Raw genomic sequence first — 22,003 nt, forward strand, 5'->3', positions numbered from 1 at the left:
ACACACTGTCAGATCTCCAGCTGGCAGGCAGACACTGAAATACATTTCTGAGTGACAGAGGGAGGGCCTTGCATAAGCTCTTTGTTGTGTTTTTTTTGTTGCCTGGAACATAGAATAACTTTATTAACCAGTTCCCATGCTTTTTAAAATAATCGTTCTGTTCCAGAACAGTATATAGATCACTTTCGTTCAAGGATCTGATTCTGTTCCTTGAAAGATGTCGTTGTTTTCCGGTTTTCTCCTCCCCCGACCTGTTCCAACTCCTGCTTCTAACGCAGGGTTAGTAGTGAAGGGGTAGTGGGTGAAATAATAAGAAATTACAGTCATTAAAGGAAAGATTGTCATGGTGTTGAGGTGTGTTAAATGTCTCCTAGCCTGTGTCCCAATTGTGGCTCCTTAAATGGCACACTATTCCCATAGGGCTCTGCTAACAAGTAGTGCACTACATAGGGAATAGGGTGCCATTTGGGACGAGGACCCAGTGTTGATGGCCATTAATCTGAAAATTGCACATTTTTTGCCTCCATCTGGTGTGTCGGTCGGACTGACTGAGGACTCCATAGTGCCCTTTTTGTCTTGGTTGACTTTGAACCCCCGGCCCCCAGGCCATTTTCTTCTCCGGACCGGCTGGTCCGTCCCCTATATTTTTCAACCCTGCAGCCAGCTGAGCCCCTGATGAGTACAGTAAAAAGGGGTCATGAGTCATTTAAAGTGTCATTAGTGGGGCTAATCCTCAGAAACAATGAGGAAGTAGAAACAATATGCTCTGTAGTAGTCTGACTGGTTAAATCTGGTATAGAAGACTTCTTGTTATCCACAGATTTATAGAAGGCTGCAGACTGATCTAGTGCCCTCGCCAACTTGTTCATATATATGTTGAAGAGGGTGGGGCTCATGCTGCATCATTGTCTCACCCCACGGCCCTGTGGGAAGAAATGTGTATTTACTGCCAAAATTAACCGCACACATGTTGTTTGTGTACATTGATTTTATAATGTTTTTGCCCCCAACACCACTTCCCATCAATTTGTATAGCAGACCCTCATGTCAAATTGAGTTGAAAGCTTTTTTTAAATTAACAAAGCATGAGAAGATTTTGCCTTTGTTTTGGTTTGTTTGTTTGTCAATTAGGGTGTGCAGGGTGAATACGTGGTCTGTCGTACGGTAATTTGATAAAAAGCCAATTTGACATTTGCTCAGTACATTGTTTTCGCTGTGGAAATGTACAAGTCAGCTGTTAATGATAATGCAGAGGATTTCCCCAAGGCTGCTGTTGACGCATATCCCACGGTAGTTATTGGGGTCAAATCTGTCTCCACTTTTGTGGATTGGGGGGGGGGATCAGTCCTTGAATCCACATATTGGGGAAGATGCCAGAGCTGAGGATGATGTTAAAGAGTTTAAGTGTAGCCAAATGGAATTTGAGGTCTGTATATTTTATCATTTCATTGAGGATACCATCAACACCACAGGCCGTTTTGGGTTGGAGGGTTTGTATTTTGTCCTGTAGTTCATTCAATGTAATTGGAGAATCCAGTGGGCTCTGGTAGTCGTTAATAGTTGATTCTACGATTTGTACAGTTGAAGTCATAAGTTTACATACACCTTAGCCAAATAAATTTAAACTCAGTTTTTCACAATTCCTGACATTTAATTCTAGTAAAAATGAGGATCACCACTTTATTTTAAGAATGTGAAATGTCAGAAAAGTAATAGAGAGAATGATTTATTGAAGCTTGAAGCTCTTTTATCACATTCCCAGTGGGTCAGAAGCTTACATATACTCAATTAGTATTTGGTAGCATTGACTTTAAATTGTTTAACTTGGGTCAAATGTTTCGGGTAGCCTTCCACAAGCTTCCCACAATAAGTTGGGTGAATTTTGGCCCATTTCTCCTGACAGAGCTGGTGTAACTGAGTCAGGTTTGTAGGCCTCCTTGCTCGCACAGACTTTTTCAGTTCTGCCCACAAATTTTCTATAGGATTGAGGTCAGGGCTTTGTGATGGCCACTCCAATACCTTGACTTGTTGTCCTTAAGCCATTTTGCCACAACTTTGGAAGTATGCTTGGGGTCATTGTCCATTTGGAAGACCCACTTGCGACCAAACTTGAACTTCCTGACTGATGTCTTGAGATGTTGCTTCAATATATCCACATCATTTTCCTCCCTCATGATGCCATCTATTTTGTGAAGTGCACCAGTCCCTCCTGCAGCAAAGCACCCCCACAACATGATGCTGCCACCCCCGTGCTTCACGGTTGGGATGGTGTTCTTCGGCTTGCAAGCCTCCACCTTTTTCCTCAACATAACAATGGTCATTATGGCCAAACAGTTCTATTTTTGTTTCATCAGACTGGATGACATTTCTCCAAAAAGTACGATCTTTGTCCCCATGTGCAGTTGCAAACCGTAGTCTGGCTTTTTTATGGCGGTTTTGGAACAATGGCTTCTTCCTTGCTTAGCGGCCTTTCAGGTTATGTTGATATAGGACTAGTTTTACTGTGGATATAAATACTTTTGTACCTGTTTTCTCCAGCATCTTCACAAGGTCATTTGCTGTTGTTCTGGGATTGATTTGCACTTTTCTTTCCAAAGTACGTTCATCTCTAGGAGACAGAACGTGTCTCCTTCCTGAGCGGTATAACGGCTGTGTGGTCCCATGGTGTTTATACTTGTGTACTATTGTTTGTACAGATTAACGTGGTACCTTCAGGCGTTTGGAAATTGCTCCCAAGGATGAACCAGACTTGTGGAGGTCTACAATTTTTTATCTGAGGTGTTGGCTGTTTCTTTTGATTTTCCCATGATGTCAAGTTTGAAGGTAGGCCTTGAAATACATCCACAGGTACACCTCCAATTAACTCAAATGATGTCAATTAGCCTTTCGGAAGCTTCTGAAGTCATGACATCATTTTCTGGAATTTTCCAAGCTGTTTAAAGGCACAGTCAACTTAGTGTATGTAAACTTCTGACCCACTGAAATTGTGATACGTGAATTAAAAGTAAAATAATCTGTCTGTAAACAATTGTTGGAAAAATGATTTGTGTCATGCACAAAGTAGATGTCCTAACCGACTTGCCAAAACTATAGTTTGTTAACAAGAAATTTGTGGAGTGGTAGAAAAACAAGTTTTAATGACTCCAACCAAGTGTATGTAAACTACCGACTTCAACTGTATATGTTTTTGCTGATTGTTCTTTGCTATAGAGCCAAAAATATTGGAGAATTGGCTTATCTATTGGCTTATCTTATATCTACGTTTTGGATGGATAACTGTTCGAGTTGTTTGTTTAGAATTTTAAAATTTCCCAGAAGTGGTTAGATTCTATGGATTCTTCCGTTACACTGAGCTGATTTCTGACGTGCTGTTCCTTCTTTGGCCGTAGTGTATTTCTGTATTGTTTTAGTGATTCACCATAGTGAAGGCGTATACTCAGGTTTTCTGGGTCTCTATGTTTTTTGGTTGGACATGTTTCTCCCTTTCTTTCTTAGGTTTTTGTATTCTTCATCAAACCATTGGTCATTGTTGTTCATTTTCTTAGGTTGTCTGCTTTACATGTTTAGATTTGATAGGGGAGCTGAGAGGTCAAATATACTGTTTAGGTTTTCTACTGCCAAGTTTACACCTTCACTATTACAGTGGAACGGTTTGTCCAGGAAGTTGTTCTAAAAAGGATAGAATTTGTTGTTGCCTAATTGTTTCTTTGGTATATTTTCACACCACTTTCCTTCCATGTCTTAATATTACTCAGTTCCTTTGGCTTAGATGATTGAGTATTGCTCTGTTCAAGTAGAAAGTGATTTTTCTGTGATCTGATAGGGGTGGGCTGACTGTGAACGCTCTGAGAGACTCTGGGTTGAGGTCAGTGATAAAGTAGTCTACAGTACTACTGCCAAGAAATGAGCTATAGGTGTACCTGCCATAGGAGTCCCCTCAAAGCCTACCATTGACTATGTACATACCCAGCATCTGACAGAGCTGTAGGTGAACCTACCATAGGAGTCCCCTCAAAGCCTACCATTGACTATGTACATACCCAGCGTGTGACAGAGCTGTAGGTGTACCTACCATAGGAGTCCCCTCAAAGCCTACCATTGACTATGTACATACCCAGCATCTGACAGAGCTGTAGGTGAACCTACCATAGGAGTCCCCTCTAAGCCTACCATTGACTATGTGCATACCCAGCGTGTGACAGAGCTATAGGTGTACCTACCATAGGAGTCCCCTCAAAGCCTACCATTAACTATGTACATACCCAGCATCTGACAGAGCTGCAGGAGTTGTGACCCGTTTTTGTTGGTTATGTTGTCGTAGTTGTGTCTAGGGGGGCATATGGGGGAGGGAATGCTGTCACCTCCAGGTAGGTGTTTGTCCCCCTGTGTGCTGAGGGTGTCAGGTTCTTGTCCAGTTCTGGCATTTAGGTCGCTACAGACTAGTATATGTCCCTGAGGCTGGAAATGGTTGATCTCCCCCTCTAGGATGGAGAAGCTGTCCTCATTAAAGTATTGGGATTCTAGTGGAGGGATATAGGTAGGATGGAGAAGCTGTCATCATTAAAGTATGGGGATTCTAGTGGGGGGATATAGGTAGGATGGAGAAGCTGTCATCATTAAAGTATGGGGATTCTAGTGGGGGGATATAGGTAGGATGGAGAAGCTGTCATCATTAATGTATGGGGATTCTAGTGGGGGGATATAGGTAGCGCACAGGAGGACATTTTTCTCTGTTGAGATCATTTCCTTATACATTTTTAGCCAGATGTAAAAATGTTCCTGTTTTTACTAATTGAATAGAGTGAGTTAGGTCTGTTCTATACCAAATTAGCATATCCCCTGAGTCTCTTCCCTGTTTCACACCTGGTAGTTTGGTGGATGGGACTACCAGCTCTCTGTAACCTAGAGGGCAACCAGTGGGTCCATCTCCTCTATACCACCAACCTGGTAGTTTGGTGGATGGGACTACCAGCTCTCTGCAACCTAGAGGGCAACCAGTGGGTCCATCTCCTCTATACCACCAACCTGGTAGTTTGGTGGATGGGACTACCAGCTCTCTGTAACCTAGAGGGCAACCAGTGGGTCCGTCTCCTCTATACCACCCACCTGGTAGTTTGGTGGATGGGACTACCAGCTCTCTGTAACCTAGAGGGCAACCAGTGGGTCCATCTCCTCTATACCACCAACCTGGTAGTTTGGTGGATGGGACTACCAGCTCTCTGTAACCTAGAGGGCAACCAGTGGGTCCGTCTCCTTTATACCATGTTTTTTGTAGGATGACAATGTCTGTATTTTTTATATCTTTTTGATGAAGTCTAGGTTCCTGCTCTTTAAGAGGACCTTGTATATTCCAGAATGAGAAAATAAAAGCTTTGTGTTCCATAGTGTCTGGTGTTGTTTTGGTTGTGGTTTAGGCCCCAGAGTGAGCAGAGCATGTTGAGCATCTGATACATCACTCTTAGGTCGCAGGATGGGGCCTGGGCCGTTGTAATAGTTAGGGTTGGGCCTGTTGCTCTGCCCACGGCCTGGGAATATGTCATGTTGAGGTCCTTGCCAGTTGGTAGAGCATGGTGTTTGCAACGCCAGTGTTGTGGGTTTGATTCCCACGGGGGACCAGTACGGAGAAAGGGATTGCGTGAAATGAAATGTCTGCATTCACTACTGTAAGTCGCTCTGGGTAAGAGCGTCTGCTAAATGACTAACATGTAAATGTAAATATGGGGTGGGCAGAAGGGGCATAGGTCTGATCTGGGGGGGGACTATATAGGGTGTGGCCAAGGGTTGTTTGGGGTGGTCTCAGTTGGTTGGGGTGTGGCTGGTGAAGCTGTAGTCTGGGTGTAGGTCCTCTTTGCAAGGGTTCTCTCGGTGCAGGTCCTTCGTGGGGGGGGGGGGGGGGGGGGGCTTGCTGGTCTGGGTGGGTGTCTTGCAGGTCTGGGAGGGGTGTCCAATGCTCTGTTGCTCCTGTATGAGGTGCTGGGGCTGTGGTTGAGGGTGACGTCTTTCAGGGTCCTGGCAAAAGTTGTCATTGCTGCCTTGTAGAGGTGGACCTGGTCATAAAGGCTGTTCAAGTCCAGGGTGGAGTGGTGGGCCAGGTAGACATTAGGATTTGAGGCACAGTCCCGGAAAAATGCTTTCTTTCAGCCGCTGTATGGTGGCAAAGAGAATGTATTTTTGTGGTAGCCAACGCCCAGGTGGAGATAACCACTTGTGCGTTGGCGAAAGTGGAAGAAGATTTTTCACTCACTCCCTTGAGTGCTGTGGCCACCGTTTCCTGCTGGGCCCTCAGGTCTTTTGTGCCCGTGTGAATTATGATGTGGCTGGGAGACCCTAGTCTGTCCTCTGACAACAGCTCCAGGGCATGCCTAGTGTTTGGGAACCAGAGTTTAGCCACTTTGTGTTTGGGGAAAAAAAATGTATCCTCTTGAATGTATTTGCCATTTGAGTCAATGAGGAGCACAATCTGTGGCTTTTGTGTGTCCTCAGTGGATGTGGGCAGGGTTGTCAGGATGACCATCAGGGGAGCGGAGGGCTGTTAGGAGCGGGGGGTTGGTGGGTCCTGAGTTGTCTGTCCCATCGTGGTGTTGAGGTTGTACTCCGGGTCTGAGGTGGGCTGTTCTTCTGGCTTCTCTCTCTGTCACCCCTCAGCTTTCTCACCTCCTCCTTCAGTGCTGTTATCTGTTCCATGTGTTCCTCTGTTAGCTGTTCCATGTGTTCCCCTGTTAGCTGTTCCATGTGTTCCTCTGTTAGCTGTTCCATGTGTTCCCCTGTTAGCTGTTCCATGTGTTCCCCTGTTAGCTGTTCCATGTGTTCCTCTGTTAGCTGTTTCATGTGTTCCTCTGTTAGCTGTTCCATGTGTTCCTCTGTTAGCTGTTCCATGTGTTCTCCTGTTAGCTGTTCCATGTGTTCCTCTGTTAGCTGTTCCATGTGTTCCCCTGTTAGCTGTTCCATGTGTTCCCCTGTTAGCTGTTCCATGTGTTCCCCTGTTAGCTGTTCCATGTGTTCCTCTGTTAGCTGTTTCATGTGTTCCTCTGTTAGCTGTTCCATGTGTTCCTCTGTTAGCTGTTCCATGTGTTCCTCTGTTAGCTGTTCCATGTGTTCCTCTGTTAGCTGTTCCATGTGTTCCTCTGTTAGCTGTTCCATGTGTTCCTCTGTTAGCTGTTCCATGTGTTCCTCTGTTAGCTGTTCCATGTGTTCCTCTGTTAGCTGTTCCATGTGTTCCTCTGTTAGCTGTTCCATGTGTTCCCCTGTTAGCTGTTCCATGTGTTCCTCTGTTAGCTGTTCCATGTGTTCCCCTGTTAGCTGTTCCATGTGTTCCTCTGTTAGCTGTTCCATGTGTTCCTCTGTTAGATGTGCCATGTGTTCCCCTGTTAGCTGTGCCATGTGTTCCTCTGTTAGCTGTTCCATGTGTTCTCCTGTTAGCTGTTCCATGTGTTCCCCTGTTAGCTGTTCCATGTGTTCCTCTGTTATCTGTTCCATGTGTTCCTCTGTTAGCTGTTCCATGTGTTCCTCTGTTAGCTGTTCCATGTGTTCCTCTGTTAGCTGTTCCATGTGTTCCCCTGTTAGCTGTTCCATGTGTTCTCCTGTTAGCTGTTCCATGTGTTCCTCTGTTAGCTGTTCCATGTGTTCCCCTGTTAGCTGTTCCATGTGTTCCCCTGTTAGCTGTTCCATGTGTTCCCCTGTTAGCTGTTCCATGTGTTCCTCTGTTAGCTGTTTCATGTGTTCCTCTGTTAGCTGTTCCATGTGTTCCTCTGTTAGCTGTTCCATGTGTTCCTCTGTTAGCTGTTCCATGTGTTCCTCTGTTAGCTGTTCCATGTGTTCCTCTGTTAGCTGTTCCATGTGTTCCTCTGTTAGCTGTTCCATGTGTTCCTCTGTTAGCTGTTCCATGTGTTCCTCTGTTAGCTGTTCCATGTGTTCCTCTGTTAGCTGTTCCATGTGTTCCCCTGTTAGCTGTTCCATGTGTTCCTCTGTTAGCTGTTCCATGTGTTCCCCTGTTAGCTGTTCCATGTGTTCCTCTGTTAGCTGTTCCATGTGTTCCTCTGTTAGATGTGCCATGTGTTCCCCTGTTAGCTGTGCCATGTGTTCCTCTGTTAGCTGTTCCATGTGTTCTCCTGTTAGCTGTTCCATGTGTTCCCCTGTTAGCTGTTCCATGTGTTCCTCTGTTAGCTGTTCCATGTGTTCCTCTGTTAGCTGTTCCATGTGTTCCTCTGTTAGCTGTTCCATGTGTTCCTCTGTTAGATGTGCCATGTGTTCCCCTGTTAGCTGTTCCATGTGTTCCCCTGTTAGCTGTTCCATGTGTTCTCCTGTTAGCTGTTCCATGTGTTCCCCTGTTAGCTGTTCCATGTGTTCCTCTGTTAGATGTGCCATGTGTTCCCCTGTTAGCTGTGCCATGTGTTCCTCTGTTAGCTGTGAGAGCTGCTCATCATCACCACACATCTCTATGGGGGAGACGAGAGGATGGAAAGCCAAAGGCCAACACAGTTGTGCAGATATTTGTTGTGTCCCAATTGGCAACCTATTCGCTATGTTGTGCACTACTTTTGACCAGGACCCTGTAGGACAGATTCTGTAGGACAGATTCTGTAGGACAGATTCTGTAGATCAGATTCTGTAGGTCAGATTCTGTAGGACAGATTCCGTAGATCAGCTTCCGTAGGTCAGATTCTGTAGGACAGATTCCGTAGATCAGATTCCGTAGGTCAGATTCTGTAGGTCAGATTCTGTAGATCAGATTCTGTAGATCAGATTCCGTAGATCAGCTTCCGTAGGTCAGATTCCGTAGATCAGCTTCCGTAGGTCAGATTCCGTAGATCAGATTCTGTAGGTCAGATTCCGTAGGTCAGATTCTGTAGGTCAGATTCTGTAGATCAGATTCCGTAGATCAGCTTCCGTAGATCAGATTCCGTAGGTCAGATTCTGTAGGTCAGATTCTGTAGATCAGATTCCGTAGATCAGCTTCCGTAGATCAGATTCTGTAGGTCAGATTCTGTAGATCAGATTCCGTAGATCAGATTCTGTTGATCAGATTCTGTTGATCTGATTCTGTTGTGTGGTTCTGTGGTTATGTGATTGTTTTTCTCTGTGTGTTCAGGTCAGGGTGAGGTTTTGGGGGCTAATCTTTATTTAAGGGTAGAATATTTCACTCAACACACAGCGCATGCTGGAACTGTTAGCATGTGGCCCAAATGGCCTTTTATAGTGCACTACTTTTGACAAGGACCCATCATTTTGTTTTTGGATTGGGCAGGGTCACTCTGGTCTGCTTATTGCCCCAACCTCCCCGACCAGTGAGAAGTTTCACTTAGGGGCACCCCCTGCACCATCACCTTAGTACTGCCCTCCCAGTAGCAGGAAGTGACATCCCAAAAACACAAACTATAGGCCTACAACACTTAGGTCTCCTAGTCTCCCATACACAGGCCATAACTAAAACTAGCTCGACTGTGCTTCCAGCTCGACTGTGCGTCTGGTTTGACTGTGCTTCTGGCTTGACTGTGCGTCTGGTTTGACTGTGCTTCTGGCTTGACTGTGCTTCTGGTTTGACTGTGCTTCTGGCTCGACTGTGCTTCTGGTTTGACTGTGCGTCTGGTTTGACTGTGCGTCTGGCTTGACTGTGCGTCTGGTTTGACTGTGCTTCTGGCTTGACTGTGCGTCTGGTTTGACTGTGCTTCTGGCTTGACTGTGCTTCTGGTTTGACTGTGCTTCTGGCTCGACTGTGCTTCTGGTTTGACTGTGCGTCTGGTTTGACTGTGCGTCTGGTTTGACTGTGCGTCTGGTTTGACTGTGCGTCTGGCTCGACTGTGCTTCTGGTTTGACTGTGCGTCTGGTTTGACTGTGCTTCTGGCTCGACTGTGCTTCTGGTTTGACTGTGCGTCTGGCTCGACTGTGCTTCTGGTTTGACTGTGCTTCTGGCTCGACTGTGCTTCTGGTTTGCTCGCTCTTTGGGGGAAAGGCCAGATAAAAAAAAAGGTGAAACTGCTGATGTTAAAAGGGCTTTATAAAATAAATATGATTGATTGATTCATAACAAGTCCTCTTCTCTCTTTCTCCTCAGACTTCTCCTCAGCTGTGGGAGCTACCAGTGTGTGTCCGTGAGTGAGTGACACCCTCCATCGCTCCCTCTCAATCTCTCCGCCATGCTGCTGTTGTGTGTGGCCTGGCTGGGCCTCGTGTTCCTGGGCTGGGACCAGGGCTGTTCAAGCCGTCAGCACTACCAGGAGCCCAGGGAGGCCTCAGGGGACGCATACAGAGAGACCGCAGGAACATCAGACCCAACATCATCCTCATCATGACCGACGATCAGGACACAGAGCTGGGTAAGAATAATGGACTGACCCCCCTGGAGCTCTGGAGGTTGTTCAGTTCACTATGTGTTGTAAGAGCTTCCTGTTTGAATCTCCCCTCTCTTTCTCTTTCTCTTTTGTTCTATTTTTCTCTCTCTCTCCTCTCTCTCTCTCTCTCTCTCTCTCTCTCTCGCTCTCTCTCTCTCTCTCCTCTCGCTCCTCTCTCTCTCTCTCTCTCTCTCTCTCTCTTCGCCTCGCTCTCTCCTCTCTCTCTCGCTCTCTCTCGCCCTCTCTCTCTTGCACCCTCTCTCTCTCTCTCCCTCCTTCATTCTCTATAACGCCCCTCCCCTCTCTCTCTCTCTCTCTCTCTCTCTCTCTCTCTCGCTCTCTCTCCTCTTCTCTCTCTCTCTCTCTCACTCTCTCTCTCTCTCTCTCTCTCTCTCTCTCTCTCTCTCTCTCTCTCTCTCCTCTCGCCCTCTCTCTCTCGCCCTCTCTCTCTCTCTCGCCTTCTCTCCTCTCCTCTCTCCCTCCTTCCTTCTTTACACGCCCTCCCCCTCCTCTCTCTCTTTCTACCTCTTTCTCCCTCTCGCTCTTTCTGAGAAAAGCTCCAATCACAGTCTGACTGCTGTGTTTACCCACAGGGAAATGTAATGTTGCAATCCTCTTCTTCTCTGACAGAAATGATCCCTCACACTGTCTCTCACTAACGAGCAGTAGTTTGTATATTTTCCTTCACAGAGTTTTCAAACAGAACTGTCTAAAATCAGGGAAGCCATTTTTAAAACAGAGTTAATAAGTTTCCATCCAATTAGCAATAGATTTTCATGCTAATATTCTAGAATCCACATGAAGAAATTATGCGCATTTTCCCTTCGGTGATGTGTTTCTACCAAACTGACTTGTTGTGGATAAAAATCAGTGCGTGATGACGTAGTGCACACAAAATGTACTTTTTCACTTACGTTTTCATGTACCGAATAAAACTCTGAAGTTCCCTCTCCATCCATCCTCCTCTTCCTCCTCCTCCTCCTCCTCCTCCTCTTCATCCTCCTCCTCTTCATCATCCTCCTCTTCTTCATCATCCTCCTCCTCTTCATCCTCCTCCTCCTCTTCATCATCCTCCTCCTCTCCATCATCCTCCTCCTCTTCATCATCCTCCTCCTCTTCATCATCCTCCTCCTCTTCATCTTCCTCCTCCTCTCCATCCTCTTCCTCCTCTCCATCCTCCTCCTCCTCTTCATCATCCTCCTCCTCTTCATCATCCTCCTCTTCTTCATCATCCTCCTCCTCTTCATCCTCCTCCTCCTCTCCATCTTCCTCCTCCTCTCCATCCTCTTCCTCCTCTTCATCCTCCTCCTCCTCTTCATCCTCCTCCTCCTCTTCATCCTCCTCCTCCTCTCCATCTTCCTCCTCCTCTCCATCCTCTTCCTCCTCTTCATCCTCCTCCTCCTCTTCATCCTCCTCCTCCTCTTCATCCTCCTCCTCCTCATCCTCCTCCTCCTCTCCATCATCATCCTCCTCTTCATCCTCCTCTTCATCTTCTTCATCCTCCTCCTCTTCATCCTCCTCCTCCTCTTCACCCTCCTCCTCCTCTCCATCATCCTCCTCCTCTCCATCCTCTTCCTCCTCTCCATCATCTTCCTCCTCTCCATCTTCCTCCTCCTCTTCACCCTCCTCCTCCTCTCCATCCTCTTCCTCCTCTCCATCATCCTCCTCCTCTCCATCCTCTTCCTCCTCTCCATCATCCTCCTCCTCTTCATCCTCCTCCTCCTCTTCACCCTCCTCCTCCTCTCCCATCCTCTTCCTCCTCTCCATCATCCTCCTCCTCTCCATCCTCTTCCTCCTCTCCATCCTCTTCCTCTTCATCATCCTCCTCTTCATCATCCTCCTCCTCTCCATCCTCCTCCTCTTCATCATCCTCCTCCTCTCCATCCTCCTCCTCTTCATCATCCTCCTCTTCATCATCCTCCTCCTCTCCATCCTCCTCCTCTTCATCATCCTCCTCCTCTCCATCCTCCTCCCCTTCATCATCCTCCTCCTCTTCATCCTCCTCTTCATCATCTTCCTCCTCTCCATCCTCCTCCTCCTCTCCATCATCCTCCTCCTCTTCATCCTCTTCATCCTCCTCCTCTTCATCCTCCTCATCATCCTCCTCTCCATCATCTTCCTCCTCTCCATCCTCCTCCTCTTCATCCTCCTCCTCCTCTCCATCATCCTCCTCCTCTCCATCCTCCTCCTCCTCTTCCTCCTCTCCAGGTTCTCTCCAGGTGATGAATAAGACTCGTAAGATAATGGAGAATGGAGGCACCTCATTCATCAACGCCTTTGTGACCACGCCCATGTGCTGTCCGTCTCGCTCGTCCATGCTGACAGGGAAGTATGTTCACAATCACAACACATACACCAACAACGAGAACTGTTCCTCACCGTCCTGGCAGGCTCAGCATGAACCACGCTCCTTCGCTGTCTACCTCAACAACACAGGATACAGGACAGGTGAGAACATTATGGAACTTTTCTCTCCCCCGTGTCCCCATGTCAAATGACATGTCAGATCATTTTTCCCTGTTCCGTCTGAATGGGGAAACCTTTACCTTTCTCTGACCCTAACACCACCTACACCACCTTCTGACCCTAACACCACCTACTCCCTAGGAACCAGGAACTGTCTGTTGATTTTAGTACCAGGAACTGTCTTGATTTTAGTACCAGGAACTGTCTGTTGGTTTTAGTACCAGGAACTGGCTGTTGATTTTAGTACCAGGAACTGTCTGTTGGTTTTAGTACCAGGAACTGGCTGTTGATTTTAGTACCAGGAACTGTCTGTTGGTTTTAGTACCAGGAACTGGCTGTTGATTTTAGTACCAGGAACTGTCTGTTGATTTTAGTACCAGGAACTGTCTGTTGAGTTTAGTACCAGGAACTGTCTGTTGAGTTTAGTACCAGGAACTGTCTGTTGGTTTTAGTACCAGGAACTGTCTGTTGAGTTTAGTACCAGGAACTGTCTGTTGAGTTTAGTACCAGGAACTGTCTGTTGAGTTTAGTACCAGGAACTGTCTGTTGGTTTTAGTACCAGGAACTGGCTGTTGATTTTAGTACCAGGAACTGTCTGTTGATTTTAGTACCAGGAACTGTCTGTTGAGTTTAGTACCAGGAACTGTCTGTTGAGTTTAGTACCAGGAACTGTCTGTTGGTTTTAGTACCAGGAACTGTCTGTTGAGTTTAGTACCAGGAACTGTCTGTTGATTTTAGAACCAGGAACTGTCTGTTGATTTTAGTACCAGGAACTGTCTGTTGGTTTTAGTACCAGGAACTGTCTGTTGAGTTTAGTACCAGGAACTGTCTGTTGGTTTTAGTACCAGGAACTGTCTGTTGATTTTAGTACCAGGACCTGTCTTGATTTTAGTACCAGGAACTGTCTGTTGGTTTTAGTACCAGGAACTGGCTGTTGATTTTAGTACCAGGAACTGTCTGTTGGTTTTAGTACCAGGAACTGGCTGTTGGTTTTAGTACCAGGAACTGTCTGTTGACTTTAGTGACCGTGTGTTGTGTTTGCATGCCCCATCTCTTTCTCTGAAACCCCTTCCACCTCCTTACCCCCCCCTCTCCCCTCTCTCTCTCTCCCCCTCTCTCTCCCCCCTTCCCCCTCCCTCCCTACCCCCCCTCTCCATCTCTGTCCACCTCTCTCTCCCCCCTTCCCCCTCCCTCCCTACCCCCCCTCTCCCTCCCCCTCTCCCCCTCTCTCTCCCCCTCTCTTGATTTTAGTTGAGAGAGGCAGGGAGGCAGTCAGGCAGGGAGAGAGGGAGGCAGGTAGTTCCTGGTACTAAAGTCAACAGACAGTTCCTGGTACTAAAATCAACAGACAGTTCCTGGTAATAAAATCAAGACAGTTCCTGGTAATAAAATCAAGACAGTTCCTGGTAATAAAATCAAGACAGTGCCTGGTACTAAAATCAACAGACAGTTCCTGGTACTAAAATCAACAGACAGTTCCTGGTACTAAAATCAACAGACAGTTCCTGGTACTAAAATCAACAGACAGTTCCTGGTACTAAAATCAACAGCCAGTTCCTGGTACTAAAATCAACAGCCAGTTCCTGGTACTAAAATCAACAGACGGTTCCTGGTAATAAAATCAAGACAGTGCCTGGTACTAAAATCAACAGACAGTTCCTGGTAATAAAATCAAGACAGTTCCTGGTACTAAAATCAACAGACAGTTCATGGTACTAAAATCAACAGACAGTTCCTGGTACTAAAATCAACAGACAGTTCCTGGTACTAAAATCAACAGACAGTTCATGGTACTAAAATCAACAGTTCATGGTACTAAAATCAACAGACAGTTCCTGGTACTAAAATCAACAGACAGTTCCTGGTACTAAAATCAACAGACAGTTCCTGGTACTAAAATCAACAGACAGTTCCTGGTACTAAAACCAACAGACAGTTCCTGGTACTAAAATCAACAGACAGTTCCTGGTACTAAAATCAACAGGTAGTTCCTGGTACTAAAATCAACAGACAGTTCATGGTACTAAAATCAACAGACAGTTCATGGTACTAAAATCAACAGACAGTTCCTGGTACTAAAATCAACAGACAGTTCCTGGTACTAAAATCAACAGACAGTTCATGGTACTAAAATCAACAGGTAGTTCCTGGTACTAAAATCAACAGGTAGTTCCTGGTAGATGGTTACTAAGGAGGGGTTTTTATTAGGGTGTTAGGGTCAGAGAAAGGTAAAGGTTTGTTCATTCGGACACAACAGGGGGAAAATGAGCTGATATTTTAACAAGCCAAATCCCTTTCATGACCCTCCTCTATTGTAATGACAAACATTGCTAGTTTTTTTTGCATCATAGGCTTTAGAGAAAATACGTCCCGGTTTTTAAAGACAAGACATTTATGATCCTCCTGCCATTCCGTACTTTTATCAATTTGTGTGAAAAGCCAAAGAAAAATTTCCACATTGCATGGACAATATATTTTTTTCTAACTCTTAATTGTCTCTGTCTCCTCTCGTCCTCTCTGCAGCGTTCTTTGGGAAGTATCTGAACGAGTACAACGGTAGCTACATCCCTCCTGGGTGGCGTGAATGGGTGGGGCTCATAAAAAATTCACGCTTTTATAATTACACCGTTTGTCGGAACGGGTACAAGGAGAAACACGGCGTGGAGTATTCCAAGGTACGTCTGGTCTATACCCGCGGGGGTGTGTGTGTCTGTGTGTGTTCCAATCCCTGTCAGACAGACAGACAGACAGACAGACAGACAGACAGACAGACAGACAGACAGACAGACAGACAGACACACACACACACACACACACACACACACACACACACACACACACACACACACACACACACACACACACACACACACACACACACACACACACACTCTCTCTCTAGCCAGATGAGATGTTCTATAACTGGTTTTAATGGGTGTTATAGATTACTGTTCAGCCTGTTATCATATAACTGGTTATAATGGGTGTTATAGATGACTGTTCAGCCTGTTATCATATGCTCCAATGTCAGCTGTTAATAGCAACTGCTAATATCCAGTCTGCATGACAACTTCTGTCATGTGTTACTGCAAGCTACATAATAGTCTATATACAAGTTGTTATAACAAGGTGTTATATCATTTACCAACCTCTGTATCACATTGTTAAATTGAATGGAATGATGGAAGTCATAACCATGTCATATGGCCCTTATAGAGTGTGCACAGACACCTTAACTAAAGTGACATTCATTCGATCTGTTATAAACCAGTTATGAATGTTCTTTATAACACAGGATGAGTTGAGAGTATCACAAAATTTTACCATTCAAAGGATCTCCAAGAAACACGGGCGAAAGGGAGACAGATGTACTTAGGACACATTATAAAACTAACAACTTGCCCAAGAAATAAATAAACATTGAAACGAAATGGAAGCAAATACAATTTTACAACAAAATCATTGTTGCCGTGGCACAATAGGATTTTGTGACAGCTGTGAAAAAAGGATGACGTACAGTCTACAGTAACAACAACAGATAGCTTAGCTATCTGTAGCTTAGCTTAGCTTATCTATATATATATATATATATATATTATATTTGTAGCTATCTGTAGCTTAGCTTAGCTTATCTATATATATATATTCTATGCTGTAGCTATCTGTAGCTTAGCTTATCTATCTATATATATATATATATTCTATTCTGTAGCTATCTGTAGCTTAGCTTATCTATCTATATATATTCTATTCTGTAGCTATCTGTAGCTTAGCTTAGCTTATCTATCTATATATATTATATTCTGTAGCTATCTGTACCTTAGCTTAGATTAGCTATATATATATATATATATATATATATATATTTTCTATGCTGTAGCTATCTGTAGCTTAGCTTAGCTTATCTATCTATATATATTCTATGCTGTAGCTATCTGTAGCTTAGCTTATCTATCTATCTATATTCTATTCTGTAGCTATCTGTAGCTATCTGTAGCTTAGCTTATCTATCTATATATATATATATATATATATGCTGTAGCTATCTGTAGCTTAGCTTAGCTTATATATATATATATATATATATATATATATATATATATATATATATATATATATATATATATATATATATATAGCTAATCTAAGCTAAGGTACAGATAGCTCCAGAATATAATATATATATTCTATGCTGCAGCTATCTAGCTAGCTAGCTAGTTAGGTAAACAGGAACAGGGTTGGAGAGCCAGTCAAAACAATGTGTTTTGTTTAACAGTATACTTGACATTATTGCCACTAGCTAGTTAGCCTTTCACACCCGTAGTTGCACAACATGCGTACGGGTCAGCCTCACTGTGGCCACATCGACGTGCAGCTTGAGCTAGTGGCGCTAAAGTTTGCTAGCTACATGAGGAATTCCAAATTATACATTTTACTTTGCGACACATTCACACAATACATTTGATTTCCCGTACACTTTAAACGCATTTCGTTTTTTTTCATCTGAATACAGGTTGTTTAACTCAATCTAACTAACATTATCCATGCTGTTGGTTTGCCTGATCGTCTCTCTGTGGCTCAGTTGGTAGAGCATGGTGTTTGCAACGCTAGGGTTGTGGGTTCGATTCCCACGGGGGGCCAGTATGGAGAAAAAAATAAAATAAATGTATGAAATGTATGCATTCACTAGTGTAAGTCGCTCTGGATAAGAGCGTCTGCTAAAATGTAAAAAAAAAAAGTAAAAAATCTCTCTTCTATGTTGGTAAATCCCACCCATTTCTGGTGATTGGTCAATGCAGTAGACCAATGACTTTACCAAGATCTGGCTCCTGTTTTCCTGGTGTTGTTTTCCGTACAATAGATGGTAGGGGCTTTTCTATATATATATAAAATAGATGGCTTTTCTATAAATATAAAATAGATGGTAGGGGCTTTTCTATATATATATAAAATAGATGGCTTTTCTATATATATATAAAATAGATGGTAGGGGCTTTTCTATATATATATAAAATAGATGGTAGGGGCTTTTCTATATATATATAAAATAGATGGCTTTTCTATATATATAAAATAGATGGTAGGGGCTTTTCTATATATATATAAAATAGATGGTAGGGGCTTTTCTATATATATATAAAATAGATGGCTTTTCTATATATATAAAATAGATGGTAGGGGCTTTTCTATATATATATAAAATAGATGGTAGGGGCTTTTCTATATATATATAAAATAGATGGTAGGGGCTTTTCTATATATATATAAAATAGATGGTAGGGGCTTTTCTATATATATAAAATAGATGGTAGGGGCTTTTCTATATATATATAAAATAGATGGCTTTTCTATATATATAAAATAGATGGTAGGGGCTTTTCTATATATATATAAAATAGATGGCTTTTCTATATATATAAAATAGATGGTAGGGGCTTTTCTATATATATATAAAATAGATGGCTTTTCTATATATATAAAATAGATGGTAGGGGCTTTTCTATATATATATAAAATAGATGGCTTTTCTATATATATATAAAATAGATGGTAGGGGCTTTTCTATATATATATAAAATAGATGGCTTTTCTATATATATAAAATAGATGGTAGGGGCTTTTCTATATATATATAAAATAGATGGTAGGGGCTTTTCTATATATATATATAAAATAGATGGCTTTTCTATATATATAAAATAGATGGTAGGGGCTTTTCTATATATATAAAATAGATGGTAGGGGCTTTTCTATATATATATAAAATAGATGGCTTTTCTATATATATAAAATAGATGGTAGGGGCTTTTCTATATATATATAAAATAGATGGCTTTTCTATATATATAAAATAGATGGTAGGGGCTTTTCTATATATATATAAAATAGATGGTAGGGGCTTTTCTATATATATATATAAAATAGATGGCTTTTCTATATATATAAAATAGATGGTAGGGGCTTTTCTATATATATATAAAATAGATGGCTTTTCTATATATATATAAAATAGATGGTAGGGGCTTTTCTATATATATATAAAATAGATGGTAGGGGCTTTTCTATATATATATAAAATAGATGGTAGGGGCTTTTCTATATATATAAAATAGATGGTAGGGGCTTTTCTATATATATATAAAATAGATGGCTTTTCTATATATATAAAATAGATGGTAGGGGCTTTTCTATATATATATAAAATAGATGGCTTTTCTATATATATAAAATAGATGGTAGGGGCTTTTCTATATATATATAAAATAGATGGCTTTTCTATATATATAAAATAGATGGTAGGGGCTTTTCTATATATATATAAAATAGATGGCTTTTCTATATATATATAAAATAGATGGTAGGGGCTTTTCTATATATATATAAAATAGATGGCTTTTCTATATATATAAAATAGATGGTAGGGGCTTTTCTATATATATATAAAATAGATGGTAGGGGCTTTTCTATATATATAAAATAGATGGTAGGGGCTTTTCTATATATATATAAAATAGATGGCTTTTCTATATATATAAAATAGATGGTAGGGGCTTTTCTATATATATATAAAATAGATGGCTTTTCTATATATATAAAATAGATGGTAGGGGCTTTTCTATATATATATAAAATAGATGGTAGGGGCTTTTCTATATATATATATAAAATAGATGGCTTTTCTATATATATAAAATAGATGGTAGGGGCTTTTCTATATATATAAAATAGATGGTAGGGGCTTTTCTATATATATAAAATAGATGTTAGGGGCTTTTCTATATATATAAAATAGATGGTAGGGGCTTTTCTATATATATAAAATAGATGGTAGGGGCTTTTCTATAAATATAAAATAGATGGTAGGGGCTTTTCTATATATATAAATAAGATGGTAGGGGCTTTTCTATATATATAAATAAGATGGTAGGGGCTTTTCTATATATATAAATAAGATGGTAGGGGCTTTTCTATATATATAAATAAGATGGTAGGGGCTTTTCTATATATATAAATAAGATGGTAGGGGCTTTTCTATATATATATAAATAAGATGGTAGGGGCTTTTCTATATATATAAAATAGATGGCTTTTCTATATAAAAAAATAGTGTTTGCCCATTCAGCATCCCTTCAAACTTAAGGCTGTTACTCAGAGGCAGGGAATATTTTCAGCAAATTTCCTGTACTTTTTAATCTTCTTCAGGCTAGGGTCTATTTTTCTCCACTTCCTGTCTGACTGACGTGCCCAATGTAAACTGCCTGTTAATAGTTTAGCCACTCTTGGACAGTGCTGCTGTACGGCTATTATCATTCACTACCTTGACAACATTAGCATTTGTATGTCACTAACCGGTTAATTACATGTCTCAAACGAAGGCCAGAGAAACTCAAAGCTATCTTCTGGGAAGTGTGTTCACCTCCTTCCCATCACTCTCACCTCCCTCGGTACTCTGCGGCACGAATGGCACCGTTAACCCCTTAACCAGGGTTCATAGGGCTCTGGTCAAAAGTAGTGCACAATATAGGGAATATGGTACCATTTGAGACACATCGTCTGGCTCATTCCTTTTGGAGAGTAATCAAGGTTAGAGTCAAGGTGGTTTGGAAGACAGCAGGACAGTAATACCATGCTAATGCCATGTGCTTCTCTCAGCTCTCTCTCTCTCTCTCTCTTAGCTCTCTCTCTCTCTCTCTCTCTCTCAGCTCTCTCTCTCTCTCTCTTAGCTCTCTCTCTCTCTCTCACACACTCTCAGCTCTCTCTCTCTCGCTCTCTCTCTCTCAGCTCTCTCTCTCTCTCTCTCTCAGCTCTCTCGCTCCCTCCATCCTCCCTCCCTCCCTCCCTCCCTCCCTCCCTTCAGATCCAGGCAGGTCATTAAAGTCAGCTATAAAACCATGAATAGCTCCAAGATGAATCAGGTTTAATCTGACTTATACCATTTCAAGGGAATCCCGCTAACCATCTCACTCTGGTTCCACTGTGACCTGGCAGGGCTCCTGGCAGGGCTCCTGGCAGGGCTGAGCAGTCATACCGTGCCATGCTATCATGCCACTGTGCCACAGGTTGGATCCATGCTACGCTAGTAGTCATGGCGACTTCAGCGCCTGTAACGACCCCGGAGACGGGGAGATACGGAGACAGAGGATGAGAGAGAGAGAGAGAGAGAGAGAGAGAGAGAGACCTCAGTGTTTTCAATACAACCAACGCCAGCACATTAGCTACTGGACATGCAGCAGATATTCTTAATGGGGTCCACATAAAATGTATAAATACATGACATTTACAGAACAGTTATAGACAAGAACAACATAAGATATTACATTAAATAAAATAAAAATGTAAGTTATATATTGGAAAGACAACAAGAGACAACAAAAATACTATTTACACACTATTCATATACTCAGTATATATGTGATCGATGGTCTCGATTCGGTCTTATGTAGCAAAATTTGAAATTGTGTTTTTTTACATTGGATAAAAGTAGAGACTTCAGAGCTACAAAATGGTATATCGTACACGACAGTTGAGGAACAATGGGAAAGTAATGCTGCTTTGAATGTTGATAAACTTGTAAACTCACTTTTGAGAAAATGGCCTTTGAATGTTTTGGTACCTACTGGAGAGCTCTTCTTTGTCTACACCCACAACGTTGGCTAGCTGACCTAACAGCAGTCAATCACCCAAGCTAACTGGCTAACGTTGGCTAGCTGACCTAACAGCAGTCAATCACCCAAGCTAACTGGCTAATGTTGGCTAGCTTGCTAACTACTTCCAGACACAAATGAAAGAACAGCTCACTCTGACCATTTTACTCTCCCTAGCAGAGCTGGTTAGGCTGTTTTCATGTTATCCAGAGCGTTGGTGTCACGGGTGTCGTAAGGAGAGGACCAAAACGCAGCGGGAATATGTACACTCAGCTTCTTTTATTGGGACAAAGAAGGAAAAACCCAAAACAAACACGTATACACAACACAACGATGAATAACAGGCCGGTAAGGCACACAGCTAAACAAGCACAATCTCCCACAAACTAACAGGTGAAAACAGGCGACCTAAGTATGACTCTCAATCAGCAACAACGATGTACAGCTGTTCCTGATTGAGAATCATACCAGGCCAACACAGAAATACAAAACTAGAACAGCCTCTTAGAAATACAAACACAAGAACATACCCAACACCCCGGAACACATAAATCAAATACCCCT

General features: G+C 42.7%; 1 protein-coding gene across 1 annotated transcript in view; it reads left to right on the forward strand.

The window, feature by feature from the left end:
* LOC106579714 (extracellular sulfatase Sulf-1) overlaps positions 1-22,003 on the forward strand; it is a 96,457-nt gene that overhangs the window by 22,147 nt on the left and 52,307 nt on the right. The window contains exons 2-4 of the mRNA XM_045702807.2: positions 10,052-10,313; positions 12,537-12,776; positions 15,318-15,469. Coding sequence (XP_045558763.2) covers positions 10,286-10,313; positions 12,537-12,776; positions 15,318-15,469 — 420 coding nt within the window. The 5' untranslated portion in view covers positions 10,052-10,285. The remainder of the gene's footprint in view (positions 1-10,051; positions 10,314-12,536; positions 12,777-15,317; positions 15,470-22,003) is intronic.

Source organism: Salmo salar, chromosome 19 (assembly GCF_965601325.2).
Source record: "Salmo salar chromosome 19, fSalSal1, whole genome shotgun sequence".
NCBI classification, from domain to species: domain Eukaryota; kingdom Metazoa; phylum Chordata; class Actinopteri; order Salmoniformes; family Salmonidae; genus Salmo; species Salmo salar.